The sequence below is a fragment of the Mesoplodon mirus genome (assembly GCF_964341445.2).
Source record: "Mesoplodon mirus genome assembly, chromosome: 3".
NCBI classification, from domain to species: Eukaryota; Metazoa; Chordata; class Mammalia; order Artiodactyla; family Ziphiidae; genus Mesoplodon; species Mesoplodon mirus.
The window spans coordinates 79,747,567-79,773,053 of record NC_138978.1 but is presented as its reverse complement, the minus strand read 5'-3'; the positions used below and the strand labels follow the sequence as shown (position 1 = coordinate 79,773,053).

Here is a 25,487-nt window from a genome sequence, read left to right as displayed (position 1 = left end):
TCAGAATGACCATCATCAAGAAGTCTACAAATAATAAATTCTGGAGAGGGTGTGGAGAAAAGGGAACCCTCTTGCACTGTTGGTGGGAATGTAAATTGATACAGCCACTATGAAAAACAGTATGGAGGTTCCTTTAAAAACTAAAAATTCAACTACCACACGACCCAGCATTCCCACTACTGGGCACATACCCAGAGAAAACCATAATTCAAAAAGAGTCATGTACCACAATGTTCACTGCAGCTCTATTTACAATAACCAGGACATGGAAGCAACCTAATTGCCCATCGACAGATGAATGGATAAAGAAGATGTGGCACATATATACAATGGAATATTACTCAGCCATAAAAATAACCGAAATTGAGTTATTTGTACTGAGGTGGATGGATCTAGAGTCTGTCATACAGAGTGAAGTAAATCAGAAGGAGAAAAACAAATACCGTATGCTAACACATATATATGGAATAAAAAAAATTGTTCTTAAGAACCTAGGGGCAGGACAGGAATAAAGACGCAGATGTAGAGAATGGACTTGAGGACATGGGGAGGGGGAAGGGTAAGCTGGGACGAAGTGGGAGAGTGGCATGGACATATATATACTACCAAATCTAAAATAAATAGCTATGTGAAGCAGCCACATAGCACAGGGAGATCAGCTAGGTGCTTTGTGACCACCTAGAGGGGTGGGATAGGGAGGGTGGGAGGGAGATGTAAGAGGGTGGAGATATGGGGATATATGTATATGTATAGTTGATTCACTTTTCACCTTGTTATAAAGCAGAAACTAACACACCACTGTAAAGCAATTATACTCCAATAAAGATGTTAAAAAAAAAATCTGGTTCCCCTCTTGGAAGTTTCTGAATTATCCTGGAAATAGACTGCAAAGCCAGACTGAAGGATGGACCTAGAGAACCACGATGTATCACATTTTCTAAAATTATGCTATAGTGTTATAGACAGAGTCTTGCAAGTTACTTTGCTCTTACTCTGAAAGGAAAACATAATTTTATGAAAGAGACTGGAAGATAAGAGGCGCTCCCTACTAAAGTATATTAACTGATTCATTTATCTTAGTTTGTGCAAATTTGCTGATGTATATGTTCGACATTAATAAAGATAGTTTGTCAAGTTTATTTTATGACCAGTTGGTCATAAAAAATCATTGAGGGCTTCCCTGGTGGCACAGTGGTTGAGAGTCCGCCTGCCGATGCAAGGGACACGGGTACGTGCCCCAGTCCGGGAGTATCCCACGTGCCATGGTGCGGCTGGGCCCGTGAGCCATGGCCGCTGGGCCTGTGTGTCCGGAGCCTGTGCTTCGCAACGGGAGGGACCACAACAGTGAGAGGCCCGTGTACCGCAAAAAAAAAAAAAAAAAAAAAATCATTGAGAAATTCAGTCTCCATCTTACAATGGTTCAACTTATGATTTTTTTGACTTTATTGTGGTGCAAAAGCAGTGCACATTCAATAGAAACCATACCTCGAATTGTGAATTTTGATCTTTTCCTGGGCTAGTGGTACACGGTATGATACTCTCTGATGATGCTATCGGCAACGAGCCAAACATAGCTTCTAGTCAGCCACAGGATCATGAGGGTAAATAACCAATATCCTCACAACCATTCTGTTTTTCACTTCTGTACAGTATTTAATAAATTACATGACATATTGAACAGTTTATTATGCAATAGACTCTGTGTTAGATGATTTTACCCAATTAAAAACTAATGTAAGTGTTCTGAGCACGTGTAAGGCAGGCTAGGCTAAGCTATGATGTTTCATAGGTGAGGTATAGTAAATGCATTTTCAACTTGAGATATTTTCAACTTACAATGGGCGGGAGGAAGACCTGTATTTTAAAACTACTTAAAGCTATCAAAACTATGTACAAACTCCCTAAAGGCACCAACACTCTTAAAAAGATAGAAAATTTTAGTTAACAACCAAAAGCAAATATGCAGGCCGAAAAGAGATCTCTGAAAGTTAAATTAAAGGCTACTGATCATGTTCTTATTACTAATAAAAAGAAGTGCCTGGGGCTCCCCTGGTGGCGCAGTGGTTGAGAGTCTGCCTGCTGATGCAGGGGACACGGGTTCGTTCCCAGGTCCGGGAAGATCCCACATGCCGCGGAGCCTGCGCGTCCGGAGCCTGTGCTCCGCAACGGGAGAGGCCACAACAGTAAGAAGCCCGCGTACCGAAAAAAAAAAAGAAGTGCCTGTTCCCCCTGGATAGATTTCTTGTTTAACTAATTCTTGTGCTTGTCTGCCTTTAAGGATATTTGAAGTAGTTCTAAGCCCTTAAACTAAAAGCTAGCGGGAGGGAGATGATGGAGGAGCAAAAAATGGACCTAAGGAAGGGATCTGAGGAAGATAGGACTTTATCCCTGATTTTGTTCTCCCGGCTTGTCCCACAGAGATCAGCTGCTCACTGATGACTTCCTAACATTTGACCTTTTCTTGCAGCATCTGGGATAAAAACCTCACTAAATTCATAAGTGTCAAGAAAAAAAGAAAAACAAAAGGAACAAGGCACTTACAGAACGAATACTTTGTGAATACATTATGGAAGCCTTCTCAGTCTGAACTTCATCAGGTATGAACTCACATCCTTTTTCATACAGTCCTGTTACTCTGTCGGATTTGCATAATTGGGTGACACAGCTTCCTCCTTGACACTTCTGTAGTACATTTCTACCAGTAATAGTTGCCGGACATCTGAAAATATATTAAGGTTAGATGTTTAGGTGTAGGTGATATAATTTAGAAGTGTTGGACTCTGTGGTCAGGTTCTACAGATGGCTTTGTGTACGATTTCCTTTCATAATTCAAGAAATAAATACATCCCCTTAAATAGCAAAATTATTAAATTCTCATTAGAGTAATTTCTGTTTGCCAGAAAGTATCTGAGGGGTTCCCCAAATGATATCAGAATGTGTTTCTATGCAGCAGAAAAACTAAGGCTGGCTTACAGCTACTGTTAAGAATTAATAAGGACCAAAGTCCTAAGGCATTTCCTAATCTAGTCCCCTTGTCCCTGGAAAATCAGGAGCCCTCTTTTGTTTATCTTAAAAATTTTGCTGACATTTTTTGTTTGTTTGTTTTGATCTAACTAGTTTATGTCACACAGTTTTTGCATAGTTCTTGTGTGTTCATAGGTATATTAAATTTTTCTTTACATGCTTGTGACTTTTGTCACTATTATAATTGGAGTACTTTTCACCCACATCTTATTTTATGAGTATATAAATAATATATGAACACTATAGGAAATTTGGAAAATAGCAAAAAATTATAAAGAAGAAAAAAAAATCATGTCCCACTGTCAGAGATAAACTACTGCTAGCATATTGAAGCATTTCTTTCTCTATGTATAAGCATAACATTCTATGTATAGCTTTGCTTCTTGACCTTAAAAAACTTAGTATTTTAGTACATTTAAATTGTATTGTTATAATTCATAATATTCTTTCAAAATGTGATTTTAATAATTTCATATTTTGATACTGCAACATGAATTAAGCCTAATTTACTTCATTTTGTCCCCCCCCCAAAATTTTTCAGTGCTAAAAATAAAACTTCCATGAATAAATAAAATGTCACATAAAATTTTGACTCTGTTTCCAAGTTTGCTGCATGACTGACTCCCAGAATAAATGCTCAGACCCAGAAGTTTGAACATTTTAAAACCTGTTGATAAGGCTCATTCTATCATTTCCTTTAAAATGGATTGTTAAACATGAAATTACTGGAGCAAGAAATAGAAAAAATTTTTAGAGATTTGATATGTGTCACCAAATTTCTTTCCAGAAAAGTTATGCTGGTTTATTCCTCTAATAACCATCTACGGGAGCACTCATCCCACTGACAGTCACTTACTAGGTAATAAACGATTCTCATCTTTGTCAAATTTGCACCCCTTTGATTACTAGTAAGTCTGAACAGTTTTACATTTTTACTGGACATTTTTATTTCTTCCTTTGTAAATTATTCTTCTCCTGCGTCTATTTTTATATTAAGGTGTTATTGTTTTCCTACTACTGGTTTTCAAAAGTTCTTTATGTGTTATAATACTAAGTTTTTAAAAGCCTGTTTTTTTTAATTTTTGCAAATATCCTTTTCTGTTTCTTATTTTTAAATTTAGCTTATGTTTGACTTATATGCAACCAAATTTTTAATTTATATGTAGCCAAATTTATTATTATTTTAGCTATGTCTTTTTCCAATTCTTGAATGTATAGAAAGACCTTCACCATATAGAAGTTTGATATGTATTAATGTTCTTCTAGTTTTCATTACGGTTTTATTTTTTATATTTAATGAGTCTATCCAATTGAAAGAGAGTCTGTTAATTTTTCCCCCCACATAGTTAAAAATTGTCCTGACATCTTAAGAAATATTGTCTTTCCTTGTAGATTTATAATTCTAGCTGTATTAAATAGTAAATTATTGTGTAAGTGTCTGTCAGTTCACATTGTTTTAATTAACATAGGTTTATTGTATATTTAAAATTCAATGAGAAAAATTTCCTTTATACCTATTCTTTTTCAAAAACGTTCTCAGGTACTATCTACTGAATAAACTCTGGGACTTTAAAATGAGGTAAAAATAGAAGTACTTTTGATTAGAGTTTTATAAAACCTATATATTAATTGGGGTTGGATTTACATATTCCATGAATTGAAAATCTCTCGTTTAATCTTGATTTTCGTTTAAATCCTTTAGAAGGATTTTATGCTATGGTTTTCTTCAAATATAACTTTAACATTTCTTAGAGTTTTCTTCAAATATCTCTGCTTGCCTTATTGACTTCCCTTATCAATTTTAATTTATATTTTTTCCCTTAGGCTTTCTAAGTGGGCCACATATCACCTGCCTAGAAGCAATTTTCTCTCTCCCTTCTAGAAGCCCCCCCCCTTTTAACCTCCCCAACATGTTATTGCATTGGCTATAACTTTCTAAATAAGATTAGATAACTGCTAACAGTGCCCACTCTTATCTAATCCTGGGAATGTCTAGTGATTCCCTATTAAATATGAGGTAGGCAGTTGGCTTTCAATTGATGTTCTGCATCATATTAAGGAAGCCTTCTATTGTGGGCAGTACTGTCATTTTTGTAATTGTTTCTAGGCCTTAAAAGTAATTTAAAAATTTGGTAGATAAGCAATAAATGCTATTTGTATGTTATAATAAGATTTATTGTTAAGAGGACATGTCAGTTTTGCAAATGTTATCTGTGGAAGGATGAACATGCTGTATATGTAGATATTTCTGGAATATCCCTAGGAAGGAATAGGTACTAGTCAGCTTTCCTCTCAAGGGGATATACAGTGTCTGTCTGGAAGCTTAGCAAGAAGTGGGAAAGGCAGATGTCAGGGCTGAATGGTATTCGTGGGCTGAGATTTGAGAGGTCCATCCAACATATGATCATGTCAGGGGAGTGGCCCTGGGGAGTGGTCTCTGGGGTGCGGAGGGAACAAGCCAATCAGATAGGCTGTGTACGGCTCTGGGAGGCACTTAGTGTCTTTTTATACCTAAAGTGACATAAGAGTGAGGGAAAATGTCATGGTAGTGGACCAAGCTGACAGAATTTGAATGTAATAAAGAAAGGGGAAAATGGAGAGCAGTAATGTTCCTGTGGGAGGAAGGGGAAGCCAAGGCTGAGCTCTGAGCCCAGTGCAGCTTTCCTTGGAAACTGTGGTGAATAAAGACAGTAACCAAACCAAAGCTGAGTGCGTCTCCTTAAACAGCCATCAGGGGAGTAGAACTGGAAGCAAAAGTGAAGAGGCGTGTTGTGTCAGCTCTAGTCTTTAAAAAGAGGTGGTTGTTTTTAACTGAGGCATAAATGTGCAAGCTTATCAAATTCCTTTTCAGATTCTGTTGGAATAATCATTTAATTTTCTTCTTTTACTTGATATACTATATTAATTTCTTACCTAATATCATAGCATTTTCAGACTTCTGGAAGACATCCTTCTTGGCCTTAGTGTGTTTGTTATTCCCTTAATTATACCAGGTGTAACTTACTTTCCTTTTATTTAAAACCTTTTTAGAAAGCTGTATCTACAGAATTCTTTTTCATGCCATCTGTCAGGTTTTAGTATCTGAATTATGCTAGCTCTCTAAAATAAATTGGGAAGTTCCCTTTTATGTTTGTACTAAAGCAGTTTGTTCCCTGAAACTTTTGATTGCAAGAACTCATCCATAAAATCACAGCAGCAGAGGTACTTTCTAAGTGTTCAGTTTGCTTCCTATTGACACCATACAAGGTTTTATTCAAATTGGGAGAAGTTTTCTGTTTTGTTTTAATATTTGGACTGTCTTCCAGCTAAATTCCACAGTCTCTCCCAGGCCCATTCAAACTGACATAGTTCCCACAGATAGTATTCTACCCTCAAGGCACTGAAGCTTTGTTTTTGTCACTGATTATGATACAGGAAGATGGACATACTGAACGTAGCACCTGTGGATTTCTTCTAGTTGTACACACACACACACAAAGAGGCAAATGATTTGTAGCTGCAGAGTAGAGAATTCAACTAATTAAGACACTTGTAAAGTGAACAAAGGTAGTAGTTCTATGGGAATCTGAAAAAGACTGCACTAAGAGTGAGAGAAAGAAAATAAGACAAAAGACTGACATTTTTAAAGTAATCAATTCAAGACAAAATTGTTTGCAATTTAAAATAGTTTGTGAAAAGTTAATCAAAATATACATACATTACTGGTTTTTTTCTTTTATTGGATAAGTAGAATTTCTGGTCATTATCATACTCATCAAATACTCCCCATCGTAGATGAGCCCATTCATGGACAAATACCCTTCCTGTGAAAAAGTATTTGAAACACCTGATTACAATAAGAATGGTAAAATTACCCTCTTAAACTAAGAGAAAGTAATTCTTCTGAATGTTATTACGCTTTTCTATGTTTTTTTTAATTAAAGTTTCGATTTCCTTAGAAGGAACAATCTGATACGACAATTGCACATTTCTATAAAATATGACTATTTATTTTGGATTATCAAGTGTCAATTAGGCACCTAGTAAGTGCAAGGCAGCTATTCATACAATGATAAAACAATTGCCCTGTCCTCACATAGCTCATGGTCTAGCAGATGACACACATCATTTTAGATAACTATAATCCTTAGGGGTGCAAGTGTAATGATGGAGGTCAGCCCAGACTGACCTATAGGGCAGCCAGAGCAGCATCCCCAATAGGTCCTTCTCCCTAATGACTCATATGTGGACAAACCTCAAGCCCTGCCTACTCCACATCTGCCTCTTTTTTCTTTGACCTATTCTCATCTTTCCAGTCTCATTGCCAGTTACTTCTGAACTACTGCAACACTCACTCAACTGGCCTCCATGTCTCCAGTCTTCAATGACTCCGCTATGGTGCTCAGGGTTAAGTCCAACTTTTCACTATGCGTACAAAGTCCCTGATGATTCAGGCCCTATTCCTCTCTGCAGCCATATTTCTTGCTCTTCTCCACCCACTTCCAAAACTCCATAATGACAATGAGTTCTTGAACTCCTTTTACTTTCTAGAGCCACATCATGCTCTTGCTCATCTCTGGTCATTTTTACCTAATTTTCCTCGACTTGGAATACTCTCTCCCTATCTCTGATTGAATAACTCCTATTCTTCTTTCAAAATTAGGCTTATATCCACCTAGAAGCCTTCTCTGACATCCTCAAACTAGTCCAGGTACCCCTCCTTATCACTTTCATTATATTCCATTATGGCGTTTATCGTGTTATATTGTCATTGCTTCTTACTTGCCAGTCTCTCACTACAGACTCTTGTCTCCATGAGAACAGGTACCATGACTTCTTCACTGTCATGTCTTGGCACATACTGTCTAGAACTTAATAGATACTTAGTATTTGTTAAATTTGGATGAATGTTAGTGACTTATGTACAGCTCAGTTTTTCTGGAATGTAAATTCCCAGGTAGGCTGACTTTGGAAGGTGAAGTGAGGAGGTGCATGTTAAGTAACCCTAGTATCTCACATTAAGGATTTTAGATTGTTCTCAGTGCTAGGGAACAACTGATGGCCTCTTAAAAGTAAGGGAAGATTGTGAAGTAGCAGGCGTGGAGTCATAGTACAGAAAGGAGAGAGTATAAAGGAATGACATTGTATATGGTGACCTTGATGGCTGGAGTGGGCCCAAGAGTGGGTTGGAGCAGCTAAGTAAATCAGTTCAATACATATTTATTGAGCTATACATTGGCAATTTTCTGTTTGTGTTATGGAGGTGTAAAAGAACAACAAAGAGGTGTTTTTGTTGGACACTTCTTTCTGATAAGGTCTGTAAAAGTGCTCTAGGGTATTTAGGGGTGGGGAATGCAGGCACCAAGCGCTATTTTGTTTGCTTGTTTGTTTTCTCTGCCTTGCCTATTTAAATGAAGAAAATCAAATTTGTTCTAATCTTTTCAAAATGGTAAAGAAACCTCGTACAAGTTATTAGTTAACCTAATTAGTTAATACTGATCACACTTGATTATACTTGGAAAGTATACATATTATATATACGCCATTGCTGGTTTCTTTTAATCTTTTCTCCAAAGATTGCTCTATTTGGTTCATATGTGAATGCTAAATGATATTTTGTGAAGGAAAATTTGATTTTTTCTTTAGTCACATATGTTTGAGAGCTGAACAGAGAGGATATTCTGTCTGATACTCAAAATGAGGTCCAAGGTCAGGCAGTATCAGCATCACCTAGGAGCTTGTTAAAATGCAGATTCTTGAGTCCTACCCCACACCTACTGAGTCAGAATCATTTTAACAATCCGTTTATAGTATGAACACACATTGAAGTCTGAAAACGTTATGCATCTCTGCCATCTGGTAGCCACTACCTGAATTGCAGGCAGGAGGTTTAATTTGTTCAGGTGTCTCCCCACAGAGCAGTAGAAACCCAACATTACATATTAAACTATTTTAGAGTTATTATCTGATACTAATCTGAAAATTAAAAATATTATATTTACACATATATATATGAAGAATACGAAGAAAAATAAATTTCTAACTGAGAAATGCACTATTTGGCATCTGTTTTACATGAAAGAAACATACTATAATAGTCTATTTTATGTTCTTACTCAGAAAGATAATGCTATTGTTGATCCATTTGCAACATAAAATTATTAAATTATGAGAAATATAGCAGAATATTTCATTTCTACCCATACCTTGTGATCCATATTGAAGCAACTTTTTTCCTGCTAGGAACCCAGGAGTCAGATAAATTTTATTACCCTTTTCTCCACAGCGTCCCATATGCTCAGTATAGGGTCCATCATTACCTGTTGGGTTAGGTTCAGCAACCAGAACATCAGCCTGAAATTTAAGAAAAAGTTTTCGTCATTACAAAATTTCAGCAAATGAATTGACCTTACTTCACACCAACATATTCTGAAACAATTTTATTTGATTCTAGAATATTTTGATGAAAAAAATCTGAGTCACAAAAGAAAACCAAATTTGAAAAAAGAACTTGATATTCTCACATTTTTGTAGGTCTCAAGTTTGGGTTTCACATAGTCAGGTTTTGTGCTCCAATTTTGAGGAATCAAAATGGCAACATTTTTGAAATAGAATCTTTTTTCTGTAGCTTCAAACAGATATGGAGATGCCTCGGTCACCATATCCTGGTCGGGGGAGGGGGAAACATAAACAAGAGCATTTAATGACAGAAAAAAAGATGAAATTACCAATTATTCAAATTTACATCTGTATCTCACATTTCCTAAAACTAGCTATTTATCAAGCTTGGAAGAGGGGGTTATTTTGTTAATAATAATAGCTAGCCTTTTTTGAGAGTTTTTACCACATGCTCTATGTCACAGTGTAATGGTTGACAGTGAAGACTCCAGAAGCAGACACTAATCCCAGCTGCACCACTTATGGTGGGACATCAGACATTTCCTTGAGGGAGTTCCCTGGCAGTCCAGTGGTTAGGACTCGGTGCTTTCACTGCTGGGCCCTGGGTTTGGTCCCCGGTTGTGGTACTAGAATCTCACAAGCCTCGTGGTGTGGCCAAAAAAAAAGAAAGAAAAGAAATTTCCTTGATCCCTCCTGAGCCTCAGTTTCCTCATTTATAAAATGGAAAATATTACAGTGACCAGCTCATAAGGTTGTTGTGAGGATCAAATGAAGTCAAGAAAGCATTTGAAACCATGTTTACTTAGCACAAGTGCTTATCAAATATTAGCTCTTAGTTTCATTTTATATGATCCTTTTTTTTTTTTTCTTTTTGCGGTATGCGGGCCTCTCACTGTTGTGGCCTCTCCCGTTGCGGAGCACAGGCTCCGGACGCGCAGGCCCAGCGGCCATGGCTCACGGGCCCAGCCGCTCCGCGGCATATGGGATCCTCCCAGACCGGGGCACGAACCCGTATCCCCTGCATCGGCAGGCGGACTCTCAACCACTGCGCCACCAGGGAGGCCCTATATGATCCTTTGAGGATCAGTGAACCTTTAAGGGAGAAACTGAGAACTAGAGAGTATTAGTCTCAATATCTCTCACCAAGTAGTTAGTGGAGAGAAACTCAAATTAAAATGAATACAACTTCAACACCTGCTGACTCGTGTAATAATTTGGGGGCTAACTAAATGTTATGATAGTACTTGTTTTTAGTATAGCACTAAGTGTTAGATATAAGGAAGTGGCATAGGTAGATAATCTCTTTTCACATTATGCCTAAATTTATTTCTCTAAAACAAAAGAGCTGTAGCATTAAATTATAAATGCCTCTGCAGATTCCCTGAGATGCATCATGACAAGATAGTATTGATAGAAAGGGTATTACAAGATATTTATTATAGAAAGGGAAATTGAGTCTATTAGGGCTGAAAATCATTGAGAAACACAAAAGTGAGTGTAGACAAAGGGAAGAAGAGGCCTGAAGACTGAGCTTCAGGAGCCCCAGTATTCAGAATTGGGAAGAGGAAGAGCCAGCAAAGGAAACTGAGAAGGAGCAGCTGGTGCACTGGAAGGAAATCAGAAGGCATAGGGTGAGAGTGTTTCAGGAAGGAGAGAGTGATCATCCGAGTTGAATGCTGCTGAGCAATCAAGGAAGATGAGGACTCAGAAATGAGCAATGAATTTGGCAACCTGAGTAAACCATTTTGTGGAATGGAGACAACAGCTCCATATGAGTGAATTCAAGAGGGTGGGAGGTGAGGAAGCAGAGGTAGTGAAAACAGACAGAGGGTCAAGAAGTTTTTCTGCAAATTAAAAGGGAATTGAGAAATGAAGCAGTAGATGAAGGAAGACTACAGGGCAAGGGAGTTTGTTTTTTTAATGGTAACTATTATATGTATATGCTAATGGAAAAATAACCCTGATAATGCAAGAGAAAAAAGGGATCATTGCTGGAGGAAAGTGCTTGCTGGAATAGACCAGAGTGACTAGGCTCCGATGTCTAGGAGGTTGGCCTTAGGAGCAGAAACAGTTCATCACTGTATGGGGAAATAGTACTTGGGTACTGATGCAGGGGTGAATCCCGCTCTGTTACTTGCTAATGGGTTAAACTTGCGGAATTTATTTTGTCTCTCTGAGCTTCAGTTTCCAACCTTTCACATGGTGATAATAATGGTTGCCTTGCTAGTTTTATAAAAGCTCTCCAAATGATTTGCATTTCCTTCCAAAAAAAAGCCAGATTTTAAATAATTGCTAGGAGAATTTAACATTTTATAATTTTTTTAATAAAAATACTGAGCCAATATCACCAGAAAGTTGAAAAGTAGGTATAAAACTTCCTATGTTAGAGTATTATATTACAATTTGACTTGTGAAATGTAAATTTTCAGTGTCTCCTAGGAAGACGACTAAGCAGCATGAAATGTCTTCTATGTTTTAACAGAAACATTAATAATGAATCTTTGCTTTGGCATCTGTTCCATATTTTGAGAAAGTGACCTCATATCCAAAAAGACACTTAAGCTTTTGGGGTTTGAAGAATGTTGAGGATGAAGTTTATAGGATGGGCTGGTAATTCCTTAAGGATAGGATAGTATATTGTTCACCACTGGATTCCTGGTACCTGACATAATGTAAATGCTCTGTAAATATTTGTTGGATTAAGGAACAAATGAATGAGTGAAGAGGTTATAATGAGGGGCAAACTGTCCAGGAGCGCCAAGACCAAAGATGACTCGGCTCCCATACATTGAGGAGGCCCCAAACGACTCCTGTTGTTTATCTTTCTTGTGTGGTGTGTGTGTGCGTGAGAGAGAGAGAGAGAGAAAACACTTCTCCCTGATTCTCACTCCCTCATCTTATGACCTGTGCTCCCACTGCTTATGCAATACTGATGAGAGTGTAGTCTCCCTGGATGGAACTGCTGCAGTGCCACCCGCCGGTATTGTAGGTGGAGAGACACTCGGACTGCCCTGCTGAAGCAAGTACAATATTTAAGAGCTGACTTAGAGGCTTCTGCTCACACAAGGACACCAGGGGAGAGTTTCCCCAGAAAGCAGAGACTGAGGGATGACCAGGAAAGTGGCAAAACCCACAGTGAGGTCCCTCGACTGCAGGTCTGGAACATCAAATAGGGACTCGCTTTTATTAACTACTCAGTTAGGGACTCTGAGCACACTATTGCCCTTAAAAGTGTTCCTGTGACAAAGAAACATGGAAACCAACCTCTCTCATACCCAACTCACTTAGGACTCATACCAAAAAACCAATTTGATAATTGTAGGGAGAAGTATATTTCTCAGGAGGAACCCCCAAAGAGAGTGAGGTGAAAGTCCTTTTGCTTTTGCTCTAAAGCACCATATAAATACAAATTACCATTGTCCTTAGAGATGCTAATGTGCTCCTTCCCACATGTCCCTGAGCACAACTGACTGTCCAGCCGGAGACAGAAACATACTGGTCACATTTTCCTCCAACACTTTCCTAGTCTCTTGATCCAAGTGGCTATTTCATTTTTTTCTGATGCCATTCCTAAGTTTAGAAGCAAAGACTCACCCAAGTTTTCTGATTGTTAAGAAATTTCAGAAGGCATGAATTTCCCTTTCACTGATGGCAGTAATATCTGATGGTCTTCTGGTTTAAGCAGGTGAACTTCCTCTCCCCCTCAACTGCTGTGCTTCTCCAGCCCCAAACTCCTCTTGGTGGTAGAGATGGTTCTCTCCCCAAACTCCATCTTTCTGGGTTTGCTCCTGTTCAGAGCAAGGAACCTTTCGAGGAGACCCTTCAGGCCCTTGCACTATTAACTTCTGAGCTCACACTCAGGAACTTTGCCCAGGAACAAGTCTCAGTCCCTTTGGCTTGGTGAGGAATGATGAGCCCTTTCTATCTGGGATTAAAAGTAGACCTGGGGCCTCCCTGGTGGCGCAGTGGTTGAGAGTCCGCCTGCCGATGCAGGGGATACGGGTTCGTGCCCCGGTCTGGGAGGATCCCATATGCCGCGGAGCGGCTGGGCCCGTGAGCCATGGCCGCTGGGCCTGCGCATCCGGAGCCTGTGCTCCGCAACGGGAGAGGCCACAACAGTGAGAGGCCCGCATACCGCAAAAAAAAAAAAAAAAAAAAAAAAAAAAAAAGTAGACCTGGGGACTGATGACTTGCCTACCATTTATTGAGCTCTTACTGTGTACCAGGCACTCTGCATGCATTTTTAAAGTTTTTCTAAGTTTTTGAGATTATTTTAGACTTAATAGATTATATGCAAAAGATGTACAGAGTTCTCATATACCTTTCACCTAGCTTCCCTTTTATGCATGCATTGTTAATCCTCACAAAGCCCTGTGAGGAAGATACTTATTATTATCCCCATTTTATAGACCAGTACTTCTGTTCATTATGCAGTACCACTTCTGGGCGTGCTACAGCCGCTTTCCAGGGTGGTCTTTTATAAGACATTTCCCTCTTATTCTTTGTTGTTTGTTGTTGTACAAAACCTCTCTAATCCCTCTATCTTACAACAGTTAGATGCCTCTGCCTGGAGAGGAAGAGTCCTCTTCCCTAATTTTTCCTTCCCCTACAGAAAAAGCAACAAGTGAAGTGATGCTGCTCAGCAGCCCCGAGAGGACACTTTGCATTGGGGCTGGGAAAATGCAGGGTTTCCTCACACTGTAAGGGTCAGGCTTGTTCTTAAGTTAGAGATTTGCATCTTGGACTCCTATATTAGAATTGCAGAGAAGCAGGTTACAATTAGGAGGATAAAAGGGGACTCTGATATGAGCCAGTGGTAAAATCAGGCAAAGGAATTACCCTCTGTGCATCTCACAATATCTGCCAAATGTAGTTGGCTCTGCCTGGTTGCAGAACTAAATAATTTTCAATGAGATCATTTATTAAGTGGCAACAATATATCAAGCTCTGAATTATGTGCATTGCATTTATTGTCTCATCTCTCAGAAGAATCATAATGGTTGTGTTATTATTTCCATTTTATAGCTGAAGAAATGAAGACACAGGTATAAAAAAAAACTTGCCAGTGTCACGCAGCTGGAATTAGAGAACTCACGTTTCCTCTATCCCAATATTATGCTTAATTTTTCAAAAAAGCATGGTTAATTACCATTTAGGACTTACCTTTATTTGTTGAATGAGTGTTTCATCTTCTGGCACATTAGGGTCAACTGCAATGACAATGCCTTCATAGCCATTATTATTCAGCTGAATGAGTGAATCACTCAGGACCCTTTCCAGAAGGTGAAGGACCAAGATGAAAACTGAATTCTTAAATGACCCCATTGCTGTACCTCTCCCTTTGAGTTCTCTCTTTGGAAAATGTTAGTTATGGAGGCATCTTTCCTTACCCCTATATATATGGATATATAAACGCCCATTTTTCCAAGTTATCAGAGGTGGTTTATCACAGGACTTTAACCCCTTGACCCCAAATTGTTTCACTATTGGATTTGTCACCACTATGAGGAATGGTAAATATAGCTATCATTATGATAACTATAATTTCATCTCAAATTTTGTGTACTCTTAAATATTTTATTTTGAAAGGTATATTAGCCTTGCCTTCAACTTTGCCATTTCCTGGGAGCAAGGGTGGGGAGCCACATGTGGTTCCCTGGAAGGACTCACAGCTGACAAGCAGCTTTGCCATTGAAAGATGTTTACTTCTTACAAATGTTTGTCCAGCCAGGGACAATGACCCACCCAACTCCACCCTCTAACCCCTGCCTGCCCAGTGGAGGCCTGACTGTTCTGCGTATTCAGTATGCATTCATTAAGTATAAACCGTATATCCAGTTATCCCTCATGGTTGTCTTTATTTTTATCGTCTTCGATCTTTATGTAACCTCAGCACCTCTCGTTACTCCCTTAGACAATCTACTTGCACCGAAACATTAGCAAGCCACATTAGATATTATTGAATATTCTATAATGAAAAAATAAAATTTATATCTCACTGTGCAAGGGAAACTCCCTCAAGTTTCCTCATCAAACCTCTATTTCACTATTCCATAGCTTCTACTGCCCAGTAAAATTCAAATTAGCATTCAATTATTTTACTGAAATTAAATGTCTCTCGAAACATGAATAGTGGACTGCCAGCTACTGAATAGATTCTTTTAAGTTTGCCAAATCTCAGATGAAAACTCAAATTGGCCTACCAATTCAAATTGGTCCTATATTCAAATTAGTTGAAATATCCCTTCATCCCATAACTTCATTTGATCTTCACACAGCGGTAAGCATCAATTTCATCTTGTCTGTCTTTGACACTCACTCATAAAAATTAAATTGGTACTTGTTGCTAACAATCAGTACTTATTGCTTAAGTATGTAATCTTTAATCAATCAAAAGTGAAGCGTTGGAATAGAGTGGAAGTACTCAACGATAAATTAGTTGTCCAGATAATTTAAATATACTTTTATATAAAAATAATTTATTCAATTCTTATTGAATAAATATATGCATTTATTATACATATGTCATAAAAAATTTTACATTTTAAAATATCTCATACCCCACACCCCACTATATGTGTCTCTCCTGGGTTCCCTAGAAAAGAGAGCCTAAGACAAGCTTATGTGAAAATGATTTGCAAGCTTAATCCCAGAACAGTGAGAGTGAGAAAAAGGGGAAATGATTCAGGAAAGCCTGGGAAGCAATGAAAGGTGCTTACTAAGCTGGCTCTGGAATAGTAAACAGACCCAGCAGGCCACCCTGCAGGTGCACCTGTCCTGCTTTCTGGGATGTCTCCTAATGGGCTATAGGAGGAAGGAAAAGTGTTTGGCCCCTTCTCGTCTCCTACAGGTGATCTCCTGCAGGTGATCACCCTTCTGGCTGTGTCACCCAGCCCATTCAGCAGCTTCTTAGAAAGAAAATCCTATGCCCTGTGGTGTATAAAGAGCCAAAGATTCCAGGTGGTGCCTGTTGACCTCTGGCAGTAGAACCACTTGGGCCTACAAGGAGTAGGTAGTGACTGAGGAGGAGCAAGTGCCCATTGGGTCAGGTGGACAGGTGGGGCCAAACAACCCTGAGGAGCTTCAATAAGATGAGTCCAATACAATTTACTTCTTGAACTGCTCAGATCCACTCACGTCCTTTCATTCTATCTAGCTCCAATATTATAAGTTAAGACTGGAATTGGGGGCAGGGGCACAAGCTGTCTCACTTTTTCCCTGAGAGAGGGTACAAGCCCTCTCATAGAATCATTCATAGAATCTCCTTCGAAGTGCTGGCCAATTGCAGTCTCCTAAAATACCCAAAGTGACAGAGTTATTGAAATAAATCACAGTGCCTGCTGCTATAGCTGGTCTCAAGGCCATTATAGATACCTTCTTCCTTCATCACCAATTTCCCTCATTTTTAGCCAGCATTTTGACTGATCTGTGTTTGTTTGGTTCTTTTTTGCCTGTTGGTATAACCCAACCTTTCCTTACTAAGGGGTCTGAGCCTTTAGTTGCCTTGCCCTTGCTGGGCTGTGTCTGGTGCATGTGCCTATGACAGAGGTCACTGGTATGACAGATCAAGATTAGGTGCCTCCTCATATTTTGTGTGGCCTTCCCTGCTGGCTGGGCCTTGGCTGCTCCCTCAATGGAGAGTCCTTGCTGCTGCCTTGGTCGCCTCATCTCCTAACACCACTGGCTCTTTGCTTCCCCAGGGAGAGGGCGGAGTTTAGCATGGCCTCCACTGGACAGGGTGTGGTGGCAGCCCCACTCTCTCTGGTGCCCAAGTTCAACCTAAACAGATTCACAGAGGCTTTGGCTCACATAAAGCATCACCCCATGGCACCTGGGATCCGACTTTGTCAGAGGCAGTGCAGATGGGCCAAATGACACAAACCAGAGGTGCAGGGAGTTAGCAACCTGAGAGACAAACTTTCACCAAAGTTTGTATTTCCAACATCCCAGAAGTCTTTGTTGTGTTCCCTTCTAGTCAAAAACCTCCAAATGGTAATTGCGATACTGAACTCCATCACCACGCTGATTAATTTTACCTGTTTGTGTACTTTATATAAACAGAAATATAAGTATGCCCTCTTGTGTTTGGCTACTTTCACGTAACATTTTCTGCATGAAATTCAGCCATGTTGTTGTGTGTAGCAGTAATATGTTCTTTTTCCATTGTATTTCTTTGTAAAAATATACCACAATTTACTTACTGCTTTTGATGAACATTTGGATTATTTCCTGTTTGGGGCTATTTTAAATAACACTGCCATAGACATGAGCATTGACTTCAGTTGGGTACATACCAAGAGTGGAATTGCTGGGTCACAGGGTATACGTATGTCTAGCCATAGTCGATCGGCCAAATACTTTTCAAAATTGTTGTATTGATCCACATTTCTACCAGTACAGGTACTGCTGCTCTTTACAATTTTATCCACTCTGCATGGGGTATAATCATATAGTACTGTGATTTTAATTTGCATTTTCCCTGATGACCAATTTTGTTATACACCTTTTCATATAATTACTGGTCATTTGGATATCCTCTGTTATGAAGTGCCTGTCCAAGTCTTTTTGCCCAATTTTTAATCAGGTTAGTATTTTCCTTGTTGATCTAGAGGAATTCTTTATATGTTCTGGGTATTGAGTTCTTTATTGGATGTATGTATTGCAAATATCTTTTCCCAGTAGGTGGCTTGCCTTAATGGGTCTCTTGGATGAACAGAGGTTCTTAACTTTAATGGAATTCAATTTAATTTTTTATTTTATGGGTAACATTTTTGGGGTCATATTTAAGACAGCTTTCCCAAGTTCGTGAAGATGTTATACAATATTCTATTCTAGAGCTTTATTGTCTTATCTTTCACAATTAGGTTTGTGATCTATCTCAAATTATTTTTGTGTGTATAGTGTGAGGTAAAATTCAAGATTTTTCTTTTGTTTTCCTCTCTGGATAGCAATACAAGCAGATCATTTATTGAAAGGACCATCATTTCCCCCCACTGAATTACAGTTGTGCTTTTGTTGTGAATGAGGTGACTGCAAGTGTGCAGGTCTGTTTCTGGACTCTATTCTGTTATATTGGTCTATATGACCAGGCTTTCCTCAATACCATATTGTCTTAGTTACTGCTGGTTTGTAAGTCTTGATGTCTGGTAGTGTAAACACTCCAGATTTGTTTTTCTTCAAGATTATTTTGGCTATTTTTAGTCCTTTGCATTTAAATATAAAATTTAGGATCAGCTTGGAAATTCTACCAGAAAAAAACTCCTGGATTTGACCAGATTGCATTAAATTTATACACTCATTGTAATACATTAGCTAAATGACACACCCATCAGTGCCATGACAGTTCTGAGGCCAACCATAAAAGGCCAAAAAGTGAGCGGTGGCCCAGCTCCTGGAAATCTCCACCCCTTCTCCAAAATAGTTGGAATAATCCTCCACTCATTAGCCTATGAAATTACCCAGCCCGTAAAAACTAACCACCTCATATTTCGGGGCCTCTTGCCTTCTGAGATAGCCCACACTCTGTCGGTAGAGTGTATTTATTTCTCCCAAGGTCATTCTTGCCTTTTTGAGATGGATTGCATTCTATGGAATGTGTATCTCTCTAAGTAAGTCCATTTCTTACCTAAAAAAAAAAAATTTATACATCAGTTTGGAAAGAATTGACCTCCTTATAATTGACCTCTTTATATATTGAGTCTTTCAATCCATGAACCTGGCATATCTCTTCATTTTAAGTTTATTTACTTGATCTCAACCATGTTTTATAGTTTTAAGGGTAAAAGTCTTTTGCACCTTTCATTAAATTTATTTCCATGGTTTTTAAAAGTTTGGGGGTGCTATTATAAATGGTATTTTTATAAAATTTCATTTTCTGATTGTTTATTGCTGGCATATAGAAATATATTAGATTTTTATGTACTGACCTTTCATCCATGGATCTTGCTAAATTCATTTATTTCAGGTAGTTTGTAGATTCTTTTGGATTTTGTGTTTATAATTATGTCATCTGTGAATAATAACATGTTTACTTCTTCCTTTCCAATCTTATATCTCTTATTACACTAGCTAGGACCCCCCAGTACAATGTTGAATACAGGTGGAAAGAATGGGTATCTTTTTTCTTGTTCCCAGTTCCAAGTGAAAAAGCATCCTATATTTGGCCATTAAGTATGATATTATCTAGAGATATTTTGTAGATATCTTTATCAGACTAAGAAAGTTTCTTTGTATTCCTAGTTTGCTAAGAGTTTTCTTTTTTAAAAATCATAAATAGGTTTTGAATTTTATCAAGTGCTTTTTATGCATCTCTTGAGATTACCATGTGATTCTTTTCTTTATTCTGTTAATATGGGGAATTACATTGATTGAGTTTTCAATGTTAAATCCCCCTTACATTCCTAGAATAAATTCTTGAATTTATTTATTTATGGGCTATATAAAAAGAAGTGTGTTGCTTAATTTCCAGACACTTGGGGAGTCTCTAGTTAATCTATTATAGATTTCTAGTTTAATTGCACTAGAGTCAGAAAGCATACTCTGAGATTTAAATCATTTGAAATTGGTTGAGTCTTATTTTTTGCCTCAGCTTATGGTCTATTTTGATAAAACGTTCCATGTGCTTTCAAGGAAAATATTTACTCTGTAGTTGTTGGGTTACAGTGTTTTATATATATTAGGCCAAGTTAGTTAATCATGTTATTCAAATTGTCTCTTTTCTTACCAATTTCTTGGCTGCTTGTTCTTTTAGTTGCTGAGAGAGTTGTATTAAAATCTCCAATTATATTTGTGAATTTGTCTATTTCTTTTTCTTTTATTCAGTTCTATCAACTTCTGCTTTATGTATTTTAAAGCTATGTTCTTGGTGCAGGCAAATTTAGGATTGTTAGATAATTATCATCACAAAATGTCTTTTCTATCTCTAATAATACCTCTTGCATCAAATCTACTTTCATTGATATTAGCTATGGTATACTGGTATTTTGAATATTGAAAAATTAAAAAAAAACAAATATAACACAGGTAGCACAATGCCTGACACATGGAATTTATTCAGTAAAGTATCTTACCTTTACACTTCTTCTTCACTCCCACTTACCCAAACCTTAGCCTTGAAGGGAAAAATTGGAGAGGAGCCAACAAGATGGAGAAAGCCAGGGTTTTGCATTAGATGGCATCAAGTAAGAATGACCAAGGTATATTTGTAGGATATTGATGTTTAAGAGGTAGTTTTAAGTTCTCTGCCATGTAATACTTCAATATGACTCCGGTTTCCACCCCCTAGCTCATTACCTCCTTTAGTAATGGTAATAAGGCCATAAGGAAACAGGTAGTCATACATTTCTGATATTACATATACAAAGAACAACTCACACAGGTGCATAAGAGTATATGTACAAGGGTAATATAATTTGTCCCTCAAAGCATACTTTATAATAGCAGGAAGTAGAACTACCCAAATGTCCATTAATAAAGGAATAAATAAGCTTATTTGTTTAACATCTATTTTGTTTATCACTTCTTACTTAAACAGCTGTAGTTTTAATAATAGCATGTATTACTTTTGTAATTGAAATAAATTTATACATAAAACTAAAATATTGAACTAAAGCCTATCATTTGGAAATCCTAACATGTCAGCATTGGAGTGGTAGTTCTGTCTTTTCTACTCTTAATTTCTAATCTAGTTTTTCTTTACTCTTCCATTTCACACTCTTCTTTTTCTTTTGTCTTCTTCATGCTCTTGCTTCTTTTTTCCTATACTGGTGTGATGTAAGGTTATACCACTTTTTTAAATGTTCCTTTTGGATGTTTACTAATTTATATTGCTTCCATTTCACAAGCCAAGGATATCTTTCTATGGAAAGCAATTGCCCACTGTACTGAATAGCTTCCTCCTTCTTGTGCCCTTGAGACAAGTGTTCCCAGAAAGCAGCTTTTCGGTAAGACTTAGCAGCATGTAGCTTAGAGGGAGTGGGAAATAAAATTGGCCACCATCTGGGTCACTCTCCACCCATCCAGTGTATCATCTTGCTGATAAGAGCCGTGTAGTCTAAGTGCAGGAGGGATTTATGGAAGGATGCATTTCTTTTGACCTTTGGGGACCAGCTCTAATTACCTCCATGCATATGAGCTTCTGTTTCTGTGCCTTTGAGTACTTGTCTCTCTATCATCATGTACTCTATAATTGTATCCCTAACTTTCATATCTTATTTTGTCTCTCTCTTTGTGCCTGAGCTGTGCTTTTTCTACTTCCTATGGTAAATGCAAACTAAATCAGATTCTCATTTCTTCACAGCCCACGATTTATCTCACTTGCCCTCTGCTTCTATTCCCTGTTTCCCTGTATTTTACATTCACAGATCGTAACACAGATCTTAACATATAACGCAGCATCCTCCCACCTTTATATCCATTCCCCTTCTTTATTTTTTATCAGTTAGATTTTCTACCAGCCTTATGAATTCAGTCCTCTAAGATAGACCATCTTCACTTTATTTAAACTATTTTTTTCTATTCTTTTTGTCTTCTCTACTTCATTTAAATCTGGTTCAGTTTTGTTCCCCCTTTCCCCTTCACTAAGGCCACTTTTTCTTGTATTCAGGTGTCAAATGTCCTATGAATGATGCCTTTCTCTTCCTCCCTATAAGGCAAGGTTTCTCAATCTTGGCACTATTGACATTTTTGGCTAATTCTTTGTTGTGGGGGCTGTCTGGTGCCAGGTAGGATGTTTAGCAGCATCCCTGGCCTCTACCCACTAGATCATACCCCAAACTATGATAATCAAAGTAGCCAGCTGACATTGCCAAATGTCCCCTGAGAGAGTAAAATTACTCCTGGTCTAGAACCATTGCTTGCTAAAAGGGAAAGATACGATAAATTCATTCATAGTGTTTCTTTTGATGTAACATGTAAATGCAATAAAATGAACAGATCAAGTGCAAATAGGTAAATGAATTTTGACAAAGGTATACATACCCAGTCAATCACTATTGCAATCAATCCCTCTAGCATTTTCATTGCTCCAGAAAGCTTTCCAGTGAATGCTCACACGTTTGCTCTGAGACAGCCACTATTATGATTTCTATATCCAGAGATTAGTATTGTTCTTGAACTTTTAATAAATGGAATCATACAGTCTGTGCTCTTTTGAGTCTGACTTCTTTAGCTCAACATAATGCTTTTGAGATTTCAGGTATGCTGTTGCATGTATTAGTTGTTCATTTCTTTTTGTTGCTGGGTGGTGTGCCATTGTGGATTCACACAAATAGCAAAATTTTGTTTTATCCATTCTTTTAATAGAAACATTTTTTTTTACAGCTTGGGGCTATTGTGAATAAAGTGGCTATAAAAAAAATTTTTTTTTTCGATATGCGGGCTTCTCACCGCTGTGGCCTCTCCCGTTGCGGAGCACAGGCTCTGGACGCGCAGGCTCAGCGGCCACGGCTCACAGGCCCAGCCGCTCCGCGGCACGTGGGATCCTCCCGGACCGGGGCACGAACCCGCGTCCCCTGCATCAGCAGGTGGACTCTCAACCACTGCGCCACCAGGGAAGCCCGGCTATAAAAATTCTTGAGCAAGCCTTTTGGTGGACATATCTTTGCATCTCTCTTGAAGTGGAATTACTGGGTCAAGGTTTAGATATATGCATAACTTTTAAGAAACTGCCAGGCAGTATTCCAAAGTTGTTGCACACTCACCAATATAAAAAAATTATAGCTGCTTCACATCCTTGTCAACATTTCTTAGTGCCAATATATAATTTAGTTGTTCTAGTGGGAATGAAGATGTATTTCATTTATAGGTATCATTTTCAATTTGTTGATTACTGATGGTGTTGATTGCTTTTTTATAAATTGAAGTATAGTTGATTTACAATATTAGTTTCAGGTGTTGATTGCCTTTGTATGTGTTTATTGGCTATTTATATATTCTCTTTTGTCAAGTGTCTAAGTCCTTTGCCCATTTTTTGGGGTTCTTTGTCTTTTTATTACTGATTCATAACATTTTTATATGTTCTGAATATAACTTCTTTGTTAGATATATTTGTTGTGAATATTTTCTTCCACTGTAGCTAAACTTTTTATTATTAATGGTGCCCTTTGATTAGCACAGATATTTAGTTTTGATGCAGTCCAACTTATTACTTTCTCTTATGCTTAGTGTTTTCTCTGTTCTAAGAAATCTTTCTACGCTATAGTTGTAAATATATTTTCTTTTATTTTTTCTAGAAGTTTATATCTTAACTCATATTTATATCTATGATCCATCATGAATTTATATTTTTACAAGGTAGGAGTAAAATTGCTTTCCCAAACATATGTCTAGTCATTCCAACATCATTTATTTAAAAAAAAAACCTCTTCTTTACCCATTGACTTGACTCTACCCATTGATTTGCACATGCCTTTATGGAAAATCTATTGACCATATGTGTGTCAGTCTATTTCTGGACTCTGTATACTGGGATGTGTTTTATGCCTAGCATAAACATAAGCACTTAAAAATGATATGTATTCTGCACTAGTTGCTTGTAGTATTTTTAAATGTCAAGGTCAAATTGGTTTATAATGTTGTTCACATATTCTCCATTCTTACTGAATTTTTCTGTCTAGTTACTCTACGATTGACAGTGGGAGATTTAAATCTCCAAGTTTGCTTGTTGATTTGTCTATTTCTCCCTTAATTCTGGCAGTTTTTGTTTCTGGTATTTTGAAGCTCTATTAATAGCTACATGCACATTTAAGATTGCTATATCTTCTTGATGAAATTTTTTATTATGTTGAAATGATTCCTCTTTTTCTCTCCTTTTTCAAGGTCTATTCTGTCCTATAATAATATACTAACACCAGCTTTTTTATGCTTGGTGTTTGCATGATATACCACTTTCCCTTTTCCCACTTTCAATTTCTATGTATTTATATTTAAAGTTCATCTGTTGTAAATTCCATATAGTTGGGTCTTGCTTTATTATCAAGTCTGAAAATCTCTTTTTAGTTGAAGAGTTTAGTCCATTTATATTTAATATAATTACTAATTTAGCTGCTTTAAGTCTACCATCTTGCTATATGCTTTTTGTATTCCCCTCTGTTCTTTGTTCCTTGCTCTTATCTTCTTTTGTATTAATTAGGTAGTCTTAATGTTCCATTTTATCACATTTATTAGCCTTTTAGATATACCCTTCCCTATTACTAATAGGTGCCAGAAGGGGTTATAATATGCATCCTTAATTTATGTCTACCTTGAATTACTATCATATGTATGATGTAAGTACCTTTAAACAGGATAATTCCATTTGTCACCTTTCTTTCCATTCTGCTCTTATTGTCATATATCTTACTTCTTTATGTTATTTATGCCATAATACATTGTTTTTATTTTTGCTTTAAATAATTTATTGTTTTTTAAAGGCATTAAGTAAAGAAACCCAATAATGTATTATATTTACCTAAATATTTATCATTTCCAGTGATCTTCCTTTCATGCTGTAGATCTGTATTTACACCAGACATCATTTTCCTTCAGCTTAAAGACATTTCTTTGGTACTTCTTGCTAGTGAAAATTATTTCAGCTTTTATTTATCTGCCTACATTTTTAAAGATATCTTTGCTCAATATAGAGTTCTGTGTTGGTTTCTTTTAACACTCTCTCATTTTATTGTTTTCTGGCCTCAATTGTTTCTGATGAGTAGTTAGTCATCTTTCCTATGGTATACCTAGGTGTTATTTTCTTTGTATAGATCCTATTTTAGGTTCACTGAGCATTTTAGACCTGTGGGTTGGTAGTTTAAATCAAATTTGGAAAAATTTCATCCAATATTTCTTTGAACATTTTTATGCCTTATCGTCCCTCCCTCTACTTCTGGGAATCATTTACATGTAATGTCACACAGGTCATTTGGGCTTTTTCTTTTCTTTTAATGAAATGCTTCAGTTTAGATGCTTTCTATTTTCATATCTTCAAGTCATATGATCCTTTCTTCTGTAGTACCAGTCTGTTGTTGTTATCCATTACAAATTTTTTTACATACATTGTATTTTTCAATTTTTAGGATTCTCACTTGCTTCATTTTAAAGACTTTCAC

The 25,487-nt window shown here is 37.4% G+C and overlaps 1 protein-coding gene across 1 annotated transcript in view; it reads right to left on the bottom strand.

Annotated features, from left to right (window-relative positions):
• CLCA2 (chloride channel accessory 2) overlaps positions 1-25,487 on the bottom strand; it is a gene marked incomplete at its 5' end in the record, with an annotated part of 90,093 nt that overhangs the window by 23,719 nt on the left and 40,887 nt on the right. Inside the window, 5 exons of the mRNA XM_082612153.1 lie at positions 2,542-2,719; positions 6,722-6,827; positions 9,210-9,357; positions 9,528-9,668; positions 14,566-14,763. Of these exons, the coding sequence (XP_082468279.1) occupies positions 2,542-2,719; positions 6,722-6,827; positions 9,210-9,357; positions 9,528-9,668; positions 14,566-14,763 (771 nt within the window). The remainder of the gene's footprint in view (positions 1-2,541; positions 2,720-6,721; positions 6,828-9,209; positions 9,358-9,527; positions 9,669-14,565; positions 14,764-25,487) is intronic.